Source organism: Scyliorhinus canicula, chromosome 13 (genome assembly GCF_902713615.1).
Source record: "Scyliorhinus canicula chromosome 13, sScyCan1.1, whole genome shotgun sequence".
Classification (NCBI taxonomy): domain Eukaryota; kingdom Metazoa; phylum Chordata; class Chondrichthyes; order Carcharhiniformes; family Scyliorhinidae; genus Scyliorhinus; species Scyliorhinus canicula.
In genome coordinates, this window is record NC_052158.1 from 136,798,760 (window position 1) to 136,816,732 (window position 17,973).

The following is a 17,973-nucleotide window of genomic DNA, read 5'->3' on the forward strand; positions in this document are numbered from 1 at the left end:
AAGGTGAAGATGAGATAGAGATTAAAGGGGGGTAGATGTTAATGGGGTCTTCAGGGACTTCTATGGGGAACTGTACCGGTCGGAACCCCCGGTGGAGGGGGGTGGAATGGGGCGCTTTTTGGACAAGCTGCGATTCCCGAGGGTGGAGGAGGAGCAGGTGGAGGGACTGGGGGCGTCGATCGAGCTGGAGGAGGTGGTCAAAGGGATAGGGAGCATGCAGTCGGGGAAGGCGCCGGGGCCGGACGGGTTTCCGGCGGAATTTTATAAAAGGTATGTGGATCTGTTGGGCCCCCTGTTGGTCCGGACATTTAACGAGGCAAGAGAGGGGGGGGGCTTTGCCCCCAACTATGTCACGGGCGCTGAGTTCCTTGATCCTGAAGCGGGACAAGGACCCTCTGCAGTGCGGGTCATATAGGCCGATTTCGCTGCTAAACGCCGACGCTAAGCTGCTGGCAAAGATCCTGGCAATTAGAATAGAGGATTGCGTGCCCGGGGTCATTCATGAGGACCAGACGGGGTTTGGGAAGGAAAGGCAGTTGAATACGAACGTGGGAAGGCTCCTCAATGTCATTATGATGCCGGCCGTGGAAGGGGAGGCGGAGATAGTGGTGGCATTGGATGCGGAGAAGGCCTTTGATAGGGTTGAGTAGGAGTATCTGTGGGAGGTGTTGGAGAGGTTTGGGTTTGGGGAGGGGTTTATCCGGTGGGTGAGGCTGCTCTACGAGGCCCCGATGGCGAGTGTAGCCACAAATAGGAGGAGGTCCGAGTACTTTCGGCTGTACCGGGGGACGAGACAGGGGTGCCCCCTGTCCCTCTTGCTCTTCGCGTTGGGGATTGAGCCCCTGGCCATGGCGTTGAGGGAGTCAGGGAACTGGAGGGGCCTGGTGCGGGGTGGGGAGGAGCATCGAGTGTCGCTTTATGCGGACGACCTGTTGCTGTATGTGGCGGACCCGGTGGGGGGGATGCCAGAAGTGATGAGGATACTTAGTGAATTCGGGGGTTTCCCTGGGTATAAGTTGAACCTGGGCAAGAGTGAATTGTTTGTGGTGCATCCGGGGGATCAAGAGGAGGGGATTGGTGGGCTCCCGCTGAAGCAGGCAGGGAAGAGCTTCAGGTACCTAGGGGTCCAGGTGGCTGGGAGTTGGGGGGCCCTGCACAAGCTCAACCTCACAAGGTTGGTGGAGCAGATGGAGGAGGAGTTTAAGAGGTGGGATATGTTACTGCTGTCACTGGCGGGGAGGGTGCAGTCCGTTAAGATGACGGTGCTCCCGAGGTTTTTGTTCCTGTTCCAGTGCCTCCCCATCCTTATCCCGAAGGCCTTTTTAGGAGGGTCAACAGGAGCATCATGGGATTTGTGTGGGCGCATGGGACTCCGAGGGTGAGAAGGGTGTTTCTGGAACGGGGCAGGGATAGGGGGGGGGCTGGCTTTGCCCAACCTCTGTGGGTACTATTGGGCTGCCAACGCAGCGATGGTGCGTAAGTTGGTAATGGACGAGGAAGGGGCAGCATGGAAGAGGATGGAGGCAGGGTCATGTGTGGGCACGAGCCTGGAGGCGCTGGTAACGGCACCGTTGCCACTCCCTCCAACGAGGTATACCACGAGACCGGTGGTGGCGGCTAACCTCAAAATTTGGGGGCAATGGAGACAGCATAGGGGAGAAGTGCGGGGCTCGATGGAGGCCCCGATACGGGGGAACCATCGGTTTGTCCCAGGGAGCATTGATGGCGGATTTCTGGGCTGGCACAGGGCAGGGGTTAGGAAGTTGAGGGACCTGTTTGTGGAGGGGAGGTTCGCGAGATTGGGGGAGTTAGAGGGGAAATTTGGGCTCCCCCCCGGGGAACATGTTTAGGTACATGCAGGTGAGGGCGTTTGCCAGGCAGCAGGTGGAGGGGTTCCCCTTGCTGCCCCCACGGAGGGTGCGGGTTGGAGGAGGGAGGATTTTTCTTTTGTTCGTAGTTGTTTTTGAAGTTGGGTGGGTATTGTTCTTGGGGTGTTACCGCGGTTGTTTTGTTAATAGAGTTGAGATGTTTATATTTTGTAAAAATTTCAATGAAAATTATTTTTTTTAAAAAAGAGATAGAGATTAAATCAGCCATGATCGTATTGAATGGTGGAGCAGGCTCGAGGGGCTGAATGATCTACTCCTAGTTCTTATGCATGCGTACAGCTATTACTTATACATACAAATAACAATAGTATATTTTCAACAGTTTGATACATTCATCTACTTCCCAAGTATATTCAACCAACATTGGAGGGAAACTTTGCAGATCTATTGAGAAGGGCTAATCACTCTTTCAACTAGTTACTATGTTCCTGAATGCACTGCCAGAAAGGGTGGCGGAAGCAGATTCAATAATAACCTTTAAAGGGGAACTGAATAAATAACTGAAGGGGAAACATTTGCAAGATTATGGAACAAGAACATGGCAGTGAAACTAATTGACTAGCTCTTTCAAAGAGTCAGGACAGTCAGAATAGGCTAAATAGTCTCTTTTTATTTACAATTTTATTAATCGCTCTAATGCAAGACTGGTAAAAATAGTAATGCAATTGTCAGGGATTGCAGACGTTGCTCTGTGTATCAGTCACAGTACTACCAGCAAGGTTTGCATTCAGCTGAAAAACACCATCATTTCTCTTCCCATTTTTAAAAGTGCAGCAGCAGAATTTGGTCTTAGTTAACTTATTTCGAAGCTCTTTACATCTGAGGCCATGGACCACAGGACTAAGACACTGAGCTGCTGAGAAAATGACAGTATTGATCACATAGAACGTTGTCAGTTTAGGCCTTTTACCAAGTCCAATTGTGATCAAAACCGGAACAATGAAAAAGCTTAATTGCACACCATGAATAAAAATAGTCTTCTGTGCTTGAACATTTGAGGTGACAAAGTGTCCAGACCTTTTTCCTTCTCTGTATATCAAACAGTAGCACAACACAATCAAGGTGAAACACAGGAGGATAGATGCGATTCCAATTTGTCTTGAAGCAAAGCCATTCATTGGATTAGGGCAGCTATTGTCGTTTTCAATTATGTCTGTCAAAGAGACATTCAGGCTTTGATATACTGTTGACCACAATGGATTCTGCACCGCTAACACCCACATTATTGCAGTTATTTTCTTATTTGTTGAATCAACAAGTGAAGTATATCGCAAAGGCCAACAGATAGCTATACAAGCGTTCAAGGACATTAGAGTTAAAGTTAGCATTATGCATTGTGCGAATGTTATTTGAAATGCAAACAGGATCCAGCAAAGAATCCTGGGTGAGTTGATACTGAAGAGTCGCAAACCATTTGTTAGGGTGCACAGGGCAAAATATATAGAAGCATAAATGAGATGTTGGCACAGGAGGAAGTATCTGGTCTCACGCTTTAACTCCAACTCTTGCTGCACAGTACTTATTATTATGTGACTGCACATACTAGTGACAATAAAATCAGTCAGATAAATTGAAGTCTTCACCACATTTAAAATGTAATCAGAAGTCTCATTGGAGCTGTTCATGATTCTGTTTAATGTTCTTCTCTGACTGGACTGAACAAATTGTGTAAAGCTTTTCCTTCATCAGTTGTCATGGGCATCTTGTCATTTTGGTTTATGCATTTCGCAGTGCGTTGATGTCTGTAACTGCAATTCTATAAAGGTCAAAAAGATAGAAAATAATCAGCTCAGCTTAAAAGAATCAAATTTGTCGGCACAAATGATGAAACCACGTTCCCTCTGAATTGCGCAACTGCGCAGAAAAATGTCTTGCAGGAAGAAATAGGCCACACACAAGCAATATTCCCTTTATAATGCGCAAATGCAGCCCCGTATCAAGTTTAAGGGCACTGTACAGCACAAGAAGTGGTTCATGCCCAGCAAATAGAAAACAGAGGGGAGATTTATTTTCAACACGTTTTAAGGCCACTTCAGAGTTGGTGTTTGAACTAATTTTACTGAAGAAGGTATGTGGACTATTACCACATGAGCCCAATGATGCTAATAAAGGAGGTTATAACATATTCTCCTGTATTACTTCAATAAGCTCGAGAACTCAAGAAAGGGAGATGGGGACAGGGCTACATTAGAAGGGGCGGTAATGGAGCAGGAGGTAAAAGATACGATTGGGAGGATGCAATCGGGGAAGGCGGCAGGGCCGGATGGGTTTCCAGTGGAATATTTTTTTAAAATTCAACGATAAGCTGGTACCGCTAATGGTGGGGATGTTTGAGGAGGCGATAGGGAAGGAGGTGTTACCACAAACTTTGGGGCAGGCATCGATTTCCCTGTTGCTTAAAAGAGATAAGGACCCGACGGAGTGTGGGTCGTATAGGCCCAGATCACTTTTAAACGTGGACGCAAAGGTATTGGCGAAGGTACTGGCGGGTAGGCTGGAGGAGTGCCTCCCGAAGGTGATAGGTGAAGATCAAAAGGGGTTTGTGAGAGGGAGGCAGTTCTTTTCGAACATTAGGAGGGTATTGAACGTGGTTTTGGCATCGGCGGAGGGGAAGGAAATAGAGGTGGTTGTGGTATTGGACGCCGAGAAAACGTTTGACCGGGTAGAATGGGGGTACTTGATGGCAGTTCTGGAGCAGTTTGGGATTGGATCACGATTTGTGGACTGGGTAAATCTACTGTGTAAGGTGCAAGGGTGAGTGTCTTCACGTATAAAATCAACTTGAATACTTTTCTCTCCACCGTGGGACTAAGCAGGGATGTCCCCCCTGTTGTTGGCACTCGCGATGGAGCCATTGGCTATCGCGTTAAGACGTTTGGGTGTATGGAAAGGGATATTCGGGGGAGATAGAGCATAGGGTGTCCTTATATGCCGATGACTTGTTCTTATACGTGTCGGAACCGAGTGTGTCAATAAGGGGATTACTGGAGCTGCTTCGGGTGTTTTGGTCTTTCTCGGGGTACAAATTAAATCTAGACAAGAGTGAATATTTAGTGGTGTCTCGGGTGGGGGCAGGGGTGGGGGGGGCTGCCATTCCGTAGGGCAGGGTCTCACTTTAGGTATCTGGGGGTACAGGTTGGACGGGATTGGTGGGGAGGGTGACAGCTGATCTGGCAAGGTGGGATGGTCTCCCTCTGTCACTGGCGGGTCGGGTACAGGGGGTTAAAATGAATGTGTTGCCGCGATTTCTGTTTATTTTCCAGTGCCTATTGATTTTCCTGCCAAAGGCATTTTTTAGAGAGATTAAAGGGATAATTACTTCATTCCCATGGGGAGGGAAGGTGGCCAGAGTTAGAAAGGTGCCAGTACAGGGAGGAAGGCAGGCAGGGGGTTTGGGTCTTCCGAACCTGATGTATTATTACTGGTCCGGTGAATGTGGAGAAGATACGGAGCTGGGTCAGAGGGGTTGATTCCCAGTGGGTCAGAATGGAGGAGAGTTTGTGTGGGGGTCGGGATTGAAAGCGCGAGCAACAGCGCCGCACCCAATGGCCCGGGGGAAATACTCAGGGAGTCTGGTAGCAATAGCTTTATTGAGAATTCTGAGGCAGTTTCGCCAGCACTTCGGGTTGGGGGCAAGGTTAAAGGAAATGCCAATCCGGGAGAACCATAGATTTGAGCCAGGGAAGTGGGATGGAAATTTTCAGACATGGGAGGAGAAAGGAATTAGGATTCTAAAAGATTTGTTTCTTGGGGGTTGGTTTGCAGGATTGAAGGAGCTGGGAGCAAAGTACGGGCTGGAGCAGGGGGGAAATATTTAGATACATGTGGGTTTGAGACTTTGCCAGAAAGGCGATATGAAACTTCCCAGTAGAGCCGGTTTCCACATTGCTGGAGGAGGTGCTGACGACAGGGGGACTGGAGAAGAGGGTAGTGTCAACCACTTACGGGGCTATTTTGGAAGAGGAGAAGGCACCACTGGAAGGGATTAAGGCAAAGTGGGAGGAAGAGTTGGGAGAGGGTATGGAGGAGGGTTCTGGTGTGAGGTGCTCTGGAGGGTGAACACCTCCACTCATGCGCGAGGCTGGGGTGATACAGCTGAAGGTGGCACATAGAGCACACCTCACAAGAGTGAAGATGAGTCGGCTCTTTGAGGGGGTAGAAGATATGTGTGAACATTGCGGGAGGGGCCCCGCAAACCACGTTCATAATGTTTTGGTCCTGTCCAAAACTGGAGGATTACTGGAAGGAGGTTTTTAGGGTAATCTCTAAAGTGGTGCACCTGACGGGAGGCCATATTCGGGGTGTCGGACCAGCGAGGGTTGGAAACGGGTGCGGAGGCAGATGTTGTAGCCTTCGCCTCGTTGATCGCCCGTAGGCGGATCCTGTTGGGGTGGAGATCAACCTCAGCACCCTGTGCCCTGGAGTGGATGGGAGGCCTGCTGGAATTGTTGACTCTTGAGACGGTTAAATTTGAACTGAGGGGAAAGATGGAGGGGTTTGACAATTCATGGGAGTTATTCATTATGCACTTTTGAAAATTGGATTACAGCGAACATGTTTGGGAGAGTTGGGGGGAGAGGGACTGTATGTGTTAATGGTGACTATGGGTGATTCCTGATTCCTTTTTATCATTTATGGGTTAATGTTTGGGGGTTTGGTGGGAGGATGGATAGTTGTTATTGATATGGGGATTGACATTGCATTCGTTACTGATTACTGTTTATTATTGGTGTAAATTTGGGAGAAAATGTGAAAGGAGGAGAATAAAAATATACTTTTCTAAAGAACTCAAGAAAGGGTATCAGGGAGCTGTTTGTCTTTAGTCAGTTTCCTTGCTACTGATTTTATTGTTCAGAAGTGGCTATCCATTGACCAGAAAGCATCCAATCTGGCTGTATCATAGCCTGGTATGGCAACTGCTCGGCCCAAGACCGCAAGAAACTTCAGAGAGTCGTGAACACAGCCCAGTATAATCAAAGACCCCTCCCACCCGGCTTACTCACTCTTCCAACTTCTTCCATCGGGCAGGAGATACAAAAGTCTGAGAACACACACGAACAGATTCAAAAACAGCTTTTTCCCCACTGTTACCAGCCTCCTAAACGTCCCTGTTATGGACTGATCTGATTAACACTACACCCCTGTATGCTTCACCCGATGCCGGTGTTTATGTAGTTACATTGTGTACCTTGTGTTGCCCTATTATGTATTTTATTTTATTTTATTTTATTTCATGTACTAAATGATCTGTTGAGCTGCTCACAGAAAAATACCTTTCACTGTACCTCGGTACACATGACAATGAACAAAATCCAATCCAAGCTACTGTCTAAAGTACCTCACATGCATTACATGAGAGAATGAGCTGGAAATTTTGCATTTTGCCAGCAACAATGACTAAAATAATACGCTACAAATCTTGGTACAAACCTTCTTTAGAGAAGACAACAAACACACCAGTTATCTAGGTGGTGAAGGGGAGGGAATGGTTCAAATGTTCAACATCCAAAGCCATCAGTACAGCCAGAAGAAAAAAGGCCTCCTGTTCCAACGTGATCACAATTTAGTGAGTGCACACTCACATTGGTGGTGATATGCCACTGGCTGTATAAGTATAAACCATACATGTGCTAGTGTAGCACGAATGAACAACATTGTTTAATACATCTCATTTGCCAAGAGGTACATATGGGGTAAATGAATCTATTTTTATATGCTTAAAAGATAGTGGGCGAGATTCTTAATTTGGGTGACTATTCTCCTGCCGGATGCGAATTGCAACTGATTTGCAATCCCAGAAAGCAATTTACCACCTTTTCCCATGCAGATTTATGCATGGCAAGGAGGGATCCCCAAGGGAATCCTGCTATTGCGCTGCCATTTTGAGTGGGTGCCCGGAAAGTGAGGTCATGCGGCTGACCACTCCCCTGCATCGCAGTTCAACACCCCCTCCCCCACCCCCTGGGCATCACAATTCAGACCCCCACACCCAGATGTTCTGGATCACCACACCTCCACCCATGTTTGGGGAGGGGGTGTGACCTGACCCCACCCCCACAGAGACCCCTTAATAAGGAGCCCCCCCACAGAGACCCAATCCCATTTAGCACACAGCTAAATCGCTGGCTTTGAAAGCAGATCAAGGCAGGCCAGCAGCACGGTTCAATTCCCGTACCAGCCTCCACGAACAGGCGCCGGAATATGGCGACTAGGGGCTTTTCACAGTAACTTAATTGAAGCCGACTTGTGACAATAAGCAATTTTTTATTTTTTTTAAATAAAGAGGCCCCCACAGAAATCACGCAAATAAAGAGACACCCCCACAGAGAGCCCCTAAATAAGGAGACACCCCCACCCCCCACAGACCCCGCAGAAAAGAGAAACCTGTCAGGAAGCCACCCAGAAAAGAAATCCCTGGCTGGATGCTAGAGAGCAGTCCAGACACAGGAGTGAAAAAGAATTACTGTTCTAACACCCACCTGGGCAACACACCTGCTGGCTCAAGCACAGGAAATGCCACATGTCAATTTCTGGAAAGAGAATCCAGTGACCTGTGTTTAGACCCCTCAGATCCTTGAGCTGCAAGCCAATTATTCATTTCCCCTCCTGGATGTGATTTACAGCTTTAACACACACAGCTGTCAGTCATGCTTCCTTCATCTTCCTTCACAGTTGAGGAATCCTGAAATGCTCTATCCACAATGTTTACAAACATGCACTTCAAAGAGATTTAAGTGCTGTCAATTTCCAGCTGAGCATTTTAAAATCACTCAGTTGTGAATGGGGGTGATTGGAATGCACTTACCTCTCTTTAAAGTGGTTGATGGTTATAAAGGTGGTTCGAGCACTTCCAGCCTATGGGCGGGGACTATGGCAACTTTACCTTTATTATCCTCATCACGCTCTTTGTTACCACCTCAAAAAGAATTCAGTCAAGTTAGTCAGGCGTAGACTTCCATTATTAAGTTCATGCTGACTGTCAATCACAGAATAATAGTGAAGAGGCTCTTCAGCCCATTGAGTCTGCACCATTTACCAGCACTTAGCTCTTGGCCTTAATGATTAATCCATACCTTCCTAAATGATGATTGATACCATTCCTCAGAATTGTTATTAATAATCTGCCCATCAGCACGGTTAGGTTGGCTGGTCTGTAATTATTTGGTCTATCTGTTCCTCCCTTTTGAAGCAATGATACGATTTAATAGTTCTCCAGTCCTCTGGCACCGTATAGTCAGAGAGAGTTGGAAAATGATGGTCAGATACTTCAGTATTTCCTTCCCTATATCTCTTAACATTTATATCATGCAATATATCACACACCTAAAATCAAGGAAACCCTAAAGATATTTTATAATTACATAAGGAGAAAGAGAGCAGAAAGTTAACTTGTGCGCAGAGGTGAAAGATGTAGGGATTAGGTTCCTGGGCAGCACGGTAGCATTGTGGATAGCACAATGGCTTCACAGCTCCAGGGTCCCAGGTTCGATTCCCGGCTTGGGTCACTATCTGTGTGGAGTCTGCACATCCTCCCCGTGTGTGCGTGGGTTTCCAAGGGTGCTCCGGTTTCCTCCCACAGTCCAAAGATGTGCAGGTTAGGTGGATTGGCCATAATAAATTTAGTGTCCAAAATTGCCCTTCGTGTTGGATGGGGTTACTGGGTTATGGGGATAGGGTGGAGGTGTTGACCTTGGGTGGGGTGCTCGTTCCAGGAGCCGATGCAGACCCGATGGGCCAAGTGGTCTCCTACTGCACTGTAAAAATTCTATGATCTCCCCCTTAACTACAATGTTTCCGTTGTCACGATCTTGTGAAGACAGATACAAAGGATTCATGAGGAACCTAATCCCTACATCTTCCACCTCTGCGCACAAGTTAACTTTCTGCTCTCTTTCTCCTTATGTAATTATAAAATATCATTAGGGTTTCCTTGATTTTAGTTGTCAAAACTTTTTCATGCCCTCTCTTTGTTGTCCTAATTTCACCCTGCAGTTTCTACACTTCTCTAGGTTTTCTACAGTATTGAGCACCCAGTATTTTTGCCTTGTCCTACTATTTATGCTCTTTGACATCCAGGCAAGTCTAGATTTGGGAGATCCACCCATTTTCCTTGTGAAAACATATTTGTTCTGAACCCACTCTCTCTCCTCCTTGAATCCGTCTCACCTCTATTAGCTAACTGTTTCCAGTCAACTTTTGCCAAATTACATCTCAACTAAGTAAAATTAGCCCTTCCCATTAAAAAAAACCTCTTGTGCTATCTTTGTCCTTTCCTATAACTGTGCAATGCTAAATATGATCATGACAGCCAAATGGCCTGCCACTGATATACCTTGCACTTGTTCAACTTGATTCCTTGAAACTACACCTGTAACTGCCCTTCTCTTGTTGGACATGCTACATCCTGGACAATGAAAGTGGTCTTGAATCCATTTTAAGGTGCATCCTCTCACTTTTTTTAAATAAATATTTTTTATTCTCCTTTTTTACATTTTCTCCCAAATTTACACCCACCAACAATAAACAATAATCAGTAACAAATATGTTAATCCCCATATCAATAACAACGATCCCATCCTCCCACCAAACCCCAAACATTAACCCGCATGTTCAAACAAACAAATGACAAAAAGGAATTAGGGATCACCCATAGTCACCATTAACACACACAGCCTCCCTCCCCCCAACCCTACCACCCACACACACCAACTAATGTTCGATGTTATCCAGTTCTTGAAAGTGCATAATGAATAATGCCCATGAATTCTCCATCCTTCCCCTCAGTTCAAACTTAACCTTCTCAAGAGTCAAGCATTCCAACAGGTCACCCTGCCATGCCAGGGCACAGGGTGGAGAGGTTGCTCTCCAACCTATCAGGATCCGCCTTGGGGCGATCAACGAAGCGAAGGCTACAACATCTGCTTCCGCACCCGTTTCCAACCCTGGCTGGTCCGAAACCCCAAATATGGCCTCCCGGGGTGCACCACTTTAGAAATTACCCAAAAACCTCCTTCCAGTAAACCTCTAGCTTTGGACAGGACCAAAACATATGAACATGATTAGCCCCCCCCCCCCCCCCCCCCCCCCCAACGTTCACACACATCTTCTACTCCTTCAAAGAATTGGCTCATCCTCACCCTCATGAGCGTGAGGTGTGCTCTGTATACCACCTTCAGCTGTATCAGCCCCAACCTCACGCACGAGGTGGATGCATTCACTCTCTGGAGCACCTCACACCAGAACCCCTCCTCCATATCCTCTCCCAACTCTTCCTCCCACTTTGCTTTGATCCCTTCCAGTGGTGCCTTCTCCTCTTTCAAAATAGCTCCGTAAACTGCTGACACTACCCCCTGTCGTCAGCACCTCCTCCAGCAATGAAGAGGCCGGCTCCACCGGGAAGCTCTGTATCTCCTTTCTGGCAAAATCTCAAACCTGCATGTATCTAAACATTCCCCCCTGCTCCAACCCATACTTCACTTCCAGCTCCTTCAATCCTGCAAACCAACCCCTAAGAAACAAATCTTTTAGTGTCTTGATCCCCCTTCTCCTCCCATTTCCGAAAATTTCCATCCCACCTCCCTGGCTCAAATCTGTGGTTCCCGGGAATCGGCAATTCCCTTGACCCTGCCCCCAACCCGAAGTCTCTATGCTTTTTAAACCAATTTTATTCCAGAGTAGTGTCATGGTGATGAAGCAAAACCTCGAATTATGGACAGGCATATTGGACTTTCAGTAAGATAAGGGCAGCACGGTAGCATAGTGGTTAGCACAGTTGCGTCACAGCTCCAGGGTCCCAGGTTTGATTCCCGGCTGGGCCATTGTCTGTGCGGAGTCTCCACATTCTCCCCGTGTCTGCATGGGTTTCCTCCGGGTGCTCCGGTTTCCTCCCACAGTCCAAAGATGTGTTGGTTAGGCGGATTTGCCATGCTAAATTGCCCTTGGTGTCTAAAAAGGTTATGTGGGGTTACTGGGTTACGGGGATAAGTTGGAAGTGTGAGCTTAAATGGGGTGCTCTTTCAAAGGGGTGTGCAGACTCGATGGGCTGAATGGTCTCCTTCTGCACTGTAAATTCTATGATTCTGTGATGTGTTTTTAAAAACGGACAAAAAAGCTAAAGAAGGTGGAGGATGTAAATTCTGAGAATGTAAAATTCAGTCACTGTTTCAGAGGTTCCTGTATGGGTGGTACTAAGAGAGAAACAATGGAATGTTGCACCCTTTTTCCAAACAGATATTTTAGAGGAAGAAACCATGCAAATTTGAACTGCCATCCCCAGTGGAGATAATGGAAGCTGATTACCATCTCAGGAGCAATTATATCCTGTAAACTATGCCCCAGACCAGGTTTGTGAATGTTTGCCTTCCAAAAATGTGCAGGAGAGTGGGATAAAAAACAGCTGCAAAATTGGTCAGGGCTGACTAATGCTGGTGGTTTCAGAGTGTGAGACAGAAGGAAGGAAAGACAGCAGCAGTCACCTCTGCTTTGGTAGATAACAAATTTAAAAGTTGAAGCAAGCCAAGTCAACAAAGTCGCAGCTGAAAAGAAAGCATGTCAACTTCTCAGCTGAACCACAGGACCTGGAATCTCGAAACCAACTATTCACAGCAGAAGGCAGCAAGACTGGAATGATGAATCTCAAAAAGCTGCAGCATTTCATAGAATCTCTACAGTGCAGAAAGAGGCCATTTGGCCCATTGAGTCTGCATCGGCCCCCTGAAAGTGCACCCTTCCCAGGCCCATCCCCTACAACCCTGTAACCCCACCTTACCTTTGGACACTAAGGGGCAATTTAGAATAGCCAATCCACCTAACCTGCACATCTTTGGACTGTGGGAGGAAACTAGAGCACCCACAAGACATTGGGAGAATGCGCAAACTCCACACAGTCACGCAAGGTCAGAATTGAACCCGGGTCCCTGTCGCTGTGAAGCAGCAGTGCTAACCATTGTGCCACCGTGCCATCTTCACCTCACCATCTCCTCCTCACGGACAAGACGAACTGATTCGTAGAATTCTTTAAAAACTTATTTCTAGACTGACTTCTCATTTCTAATCTGTGTGAATGTATGTGCATGTGCTTTATTATTTTCCTTGCGTTTAGTAGCTAATAAACTCACTCTTTATCTCAAGGAAGCCTGGTTAGGGGCAGCACGGTGGCACAGTGGTTAGCACTGCTGCCTCATGCCACCGAGGTCCCAGGTTCGATCCTGGTTCTGGGTCACTGTCCGTGTTGAGTTTGCACATTCTCCCCGTGTTTGCGTGGGTTTCGCCCCCACAACCCGAAGATGTGCAGGGTAGGTGGATTGGCCACGCTAAATTGCCCCTTATTGGAAAAAATGAATTGGGTATTCCAAAATTTTTTTTTAAAGGAAGCCTGGTTAAATTGGCTTCTTTGAAAACACAAATACATTGGGACTGGGGAAGGGATCCTTTTTGAAGTAACTTTGTTGTGACTAACCTGGGATGTTGAATAAAGAAAGGGAGCCAGTTTAACCCTCCTCACCCAGGGCATTAACAATTTGGGCGTATCTCATTCAGAATTTAATAAGTTGGGGCTCATGCTGAGATAGTTCCCACAAAGGCGATGGTGGATAACAAATTTGGGGATATTGCATGGGGACCATTGGTTTAGTGTATTTATCCTTCTCAATACTTCGCCTACATATTTGTTCTCTGACTGCTTGGAGTTCTGTAGTCCACTTTTTGAAGTGTGACTGCCTCATTTTTGATTCTCAGTTCAACTCCTTTGTTGATGATTCTTTTGGCATGTTATCCCTCCTTACAATTGTGATTGTTTCTTTATCCAATATATTGTGACCCTCCCTCCTTCTTTATCTCTCTCTTCAGCCCATATGAAAATCCTGCACCAATGTCTATTGAGCTGCCATTCCTGATCTTCTGTAAGCCATGTTTCAGTAATAGCTGTGATATCATATTTCCAAGTGTCTACTTTTGCCTTATTCACAAGACTCCTTGCATAGAAGTCTATACTATATCACTGAACAGCTAATTTTGTTTCTGCGCCTTCCATACTCTCTTACTAATTTTCTGCTTTCCATTTCAACTTTACTTCTCTCCCTTCTGAATGTTTGCCCAAACTAGCTTAAACCTTCTCCAACAGAACCAGCAATTCTCTCTGCCATACTGTTGGCCCCTGCCTTGTTCAAATGCTGGCCCTATCTTCTCCAGAACCAATTCCAATGCAACAAGAATCTAAAGCCCTCCCTCCTGTACCATCGCTCTTGGTACACATTCAGAACTGATGAAAGGTCATTAACCTGAAACACTAACCCCCTTTCTCTCCATAGATGCAGATTGACCTGATGAGTATTTACACCATTTTGTTTTTATTTCAGATCTACAGCATCTGCTGTAGTTTGCTTTTGAAATTAAATCTTAACATACTTTTTGGTAAGTGTAGCTACTTGTATAATAAATAAAGGCATGTCAGAGCACTTCAGTCTTACTGAACACACATTTCATGCCATTGGTGAACTCCAGGATGCTTCTTGTGACTTGATAACCGCATGTGAATAGAGTGTCATCAGCTGGACAGGCTCAAGCTCCGGAATTTAGACTTCGGACAGTTGACATCACTGTGTGCATCCATGAAGATGAGAGTAACATGGATAGTATGTTCCGGGATATGGTCACTCCTCAGTTAAGCAGTGGTGGAATGGGGGATCATCCATTGGCAAGTGTGGAGGATCTGGTAGGTAGTGGAGGATCCCCTGTTTATATCACACTCTATAACTGGTATTCAGTTCTGATGCGGTGAGGGTGGTAGCTCCTCTGGAGAGTACAGCCATAGGCAAGTGCATCATATTGGTGAGGGGAAGAAAAGCTTTAGTAATGGGGGGAATTCAATAGTTAAGGAAATAGATAGGTGTTTGTGGCCACAGATGTGATTCCAGGGTGAAATGTTGCCTTCCTAGTGTCGGAAGCAAGAAATGATGTGGAGATGACGGCGTTGGGCTGGGGTGGGCACAGTAAGAAGTCTTACAACACCAGATTAAAGTCCAACAGGTTTGTTTCGAATCACTAGCTTTCGGAGCACTGCTCCTTCCTCAGGTGAATGAACACCTGAGTGATTCGAAAGCTAATGAAGCAAGTAAGACACTGAGCAGCTGCCAAACATTCTGAGGAAGCAGGGCAAACAGCAGACATTCATATTAGTATTATTGACCTTGGTAGAAAGAGAGATGAGGTCCTGCAGGCAAATTTTAATTACTTAACCTAGTTTAAGTTATGGGTTTCTAACATTATAGCAATGTTAAAGCTTGGTTAGATAGATTAGGTTTAATATTAGCCCTCAATAACAGAAACAGGTTAAGGTTGATCTTCCGTAATAAGTTAAATAAAATTAAGATAATTAGCTGTAATTTTACAATAAAGGTCTTTTGATTCATTGGATGTGGGCACTATTGGCTCGGCCAGTATTTACTGATCATCCCTAATTGCCCTTGAATGTCATTTTAAGAGTTAACCTGTGGATCTGGAGTCACATGTAGGCCAGACTAAAGGACATTAATGAACCAGATGGGTTTTATAACAATCGGCAATAATTAAACTTCTAATTTCAGATTTTTATTGACTAAAACTTAACCATCTGCCATGGTGGAATTTGAACCTGGGTCTCCAGAGCATTACCCTGGATTATTAGTCCAGTGACAATATCATTATGTCTGAAGTTAAAGTCAGTTCTGACAATAAAGGAGGGTTAAGTCTATCCCTAACAGTGAAACAATGTTAAACCCAGTCCTAATATAGTATTTTATGTCTGGTGCATGAGCTGAATTATTTTTTTTAATTGGCTGCTCATAAAGTACAATGTTAAATTTAACTAGGAAATGACTATTAGAACCTAAGTAATTGCCATTTCATGGTTGCTAATCAATTAACATGTAAGATAGCATCTACCATTTTGCTGTTTTAAGAATCTTTAACTGATTATCTCACTAGAACTGTTCGACTTGCCAATGATTATGTGTTAATAACCTGCCAACTTTATTAATTGCTTATATAATATTAGCTAGTTATCTTTGTCTTCATCCATTAGCATTTTCCTGTTTCTCCCCATCCCCCCTCGTTAGATACTTGAGGAGGGGAGGTGTGCAACTAGCACTCTTTTTTAAAAATAAATTTAGAGCACCCAATTATTTTTTTCCAATTAAGGGACAATTCAGTGTGGTCAATCCACCTATCTGGCACATCTTTGGGTTGTGGAGGTGAGACCCACACAGACATGGGGAGAATGTGCAAACTCCACACGTACAGTGACCCAGGGCCGGGATCGAACCTGGGACCTCGGTGCCATGAGGCAGCAGTGCTAACCACTGCGTCACCGTGCCGCCCATAACCAGCACTCTCACAGTGCAATGAACGACCACTCTAACCAGAAACAATATTGCTGTGACCACTGTGAAGCGACAACGGTTATTGGAAAACAGTAATTAATTTCTAGGTAGCTAATAGTCTACAGGATATTTGAAATGCAATAAAATAGTGTTTCTGTATCAATTCTCCACTCGCACTTTCCAAATAACAAGACAGACGTTTCCCTTTTATTAGTTCTCATTATTAACTATTTTAACATATAACCATTGTAACTAAATTAGAAAATTCCATTAGTCATCTCACCAAGTATTATTTGTTCTCTTTTTTGCCCAACCATGTGATTTACCTTACTTTTCCAGTTTCTTCCATGCGATCTTCAACACGTATGCTTATTTTCATGTTCTTCCTTGAAGTGGGCTTTTATGATAATTATTTATCAAAAATACATTTTACTGGATTGTTAGCTGCTTGCAGCCCAAAGAGAGTGTGTGAATATTATCCTACCACAAGCTGCCAAATGCTATTTCAGGCTGGTTTCACTGCTAAAGACTCGAGGAACCAATCAGAAGATTTAAGGGGTTGTATGCTGTGACTCTGAATGTTATATCCGCCTACTCCTCTTCCCTATGTTACACTGACCTAGAAAGCTACTCATTTAAATTCTTGCAAATAAGCAGTAGATAAATGGTGAACATGTTTTATTAAGTTTAGATAGCAGTTCATATATATGTTAGATTATACAAAACACCCACAAAATAAGTCTAAAACTATATCACAGTGCAGTGTCCAATCGTGGATTTTCACAATTTTGCATTACAAGTACACTCCCAACTACAGCAACAGTTACCTGGTACAAACACCTCCCTACACATTCCTTAGTCATACCAGATAGAGGAATGATAAATTCAGAGTCTTCTCTGATACAGTCACTTCTTTTGAATTAAAGCTTGCATAGCCGTGCAGATAGAACTCACCTCGGATTTTCCGACACAATTTGTGTTGAGGCAGATTTAATGGCAGGGGGGATCTTGGAGTACTCCTGGCCGTAAGAAAACCAAATACAATGTTTGAAAAACACCTTGCTGGGAATCTTCTGCCACTTTTCTGTCTGATGGTGAAGGCTCCACTGCTTAGGCTTGAGGTTGAAATGCCACTTGGGTACTGATATCCCCATCAGAGGATCTGCACTTTGAAAGGAGGTCCGGCCAGCTGAGGACAGTTGTCCTTGTAGCCTATAGTTTAAAATTGGAGTCAGGCACATCGGCATGAAAGGGATTGAGGAAGTCTCCCCTGCACCACTTTAACTTCCCAACTCCCTACGTTCTGGTTAGGAGCTACGGGGTGTGTGGAGTTAAGTCGGGGCCACTGTTCTTAACAAAAACAAGTAGACCACAACAGTGATAGCTCACGTAAGCTTGTTGAGTAATATAAGAATGTTGAGATTTGGGTCACTCATGCTGTGCCTAGATCTGATTACCTCACTCTGAAGCTATCTTCATTACAGTTGTAGCTAAAACTCTCTTTTGCTTTCTCACAGCGCATTGGAATAATGATATAAAAAATGGGAGAGAAGAAATTTGGGATTTTCCACATTTTTACAATAAAAGGGGAAAGATGTTTCCAGACAGTTTCTACCACAAAAATAGGTCAATGTGAAACCACTATTCCTTTCCAAAGTGCAATGTGTGCTGACTCATGTTTGCACATTCACATCGACAGCCACTGCTCCAGCTGTCAGTCTCTGCAG

General features: G+C 45.3%; 1 protein-coding gene across 5 annotated transcripts; it reads right to left on the reverse strand.

Moving 5' to 3' along the window:
• Window positions 1-2,481: 2,481 nt before the first annotated feature.
• On the reverse strand, window positions 2,482-17,623 carry LOC119976710. 5 transcript variants are annotated; one of them, XM_038817424.1, is made up of 3 exons: window positions 16,573-16,709; window positions 8,695-8,805; window positions 2,482-3,645 (listed from the first exon to the last, which is right to left on the reverse strand). In XM_038817424.1, exon 3 carries the CDS (start codon window positions 3,512-3,514, stop codon window positions 2,558-2,560), a length of 957 nt encoding a protein of 318 aa, XP_038673352.1. In that variant the 5' UTR covers window positions 3,515-3,645; window positions 8,695-8,805; window positions 16,573-16,709; the 3' UTR covers window positions 2,482-2,557. The 5 variants fall into 5 exon arrangements, with proteins under 5 accessions (XP_038673352.1, XP_038673354.1, XP_038673351.1 ...); XM_038817426.1 differs by having other exon boundaries at window positions 16,578-16,668; XM_038817423.1 differs by lacking the exons at window positions 8,695-8,805; window positions 16,573-16,709 and adding an exon at window positions 17,201-17,623.
• Window positions 17,624-17,973: the final 350 nt, after the last annotated feature.

Excerpts from the sequence above, each read along its gene's own strand:
- LOC119976710 (XM_038817423.1), bottom strand. The coding sequence starts at position 3,514 with ATGAACAGCTCCAATGAGACTTCTGATTACATTTTAAATGTGGTGAAG.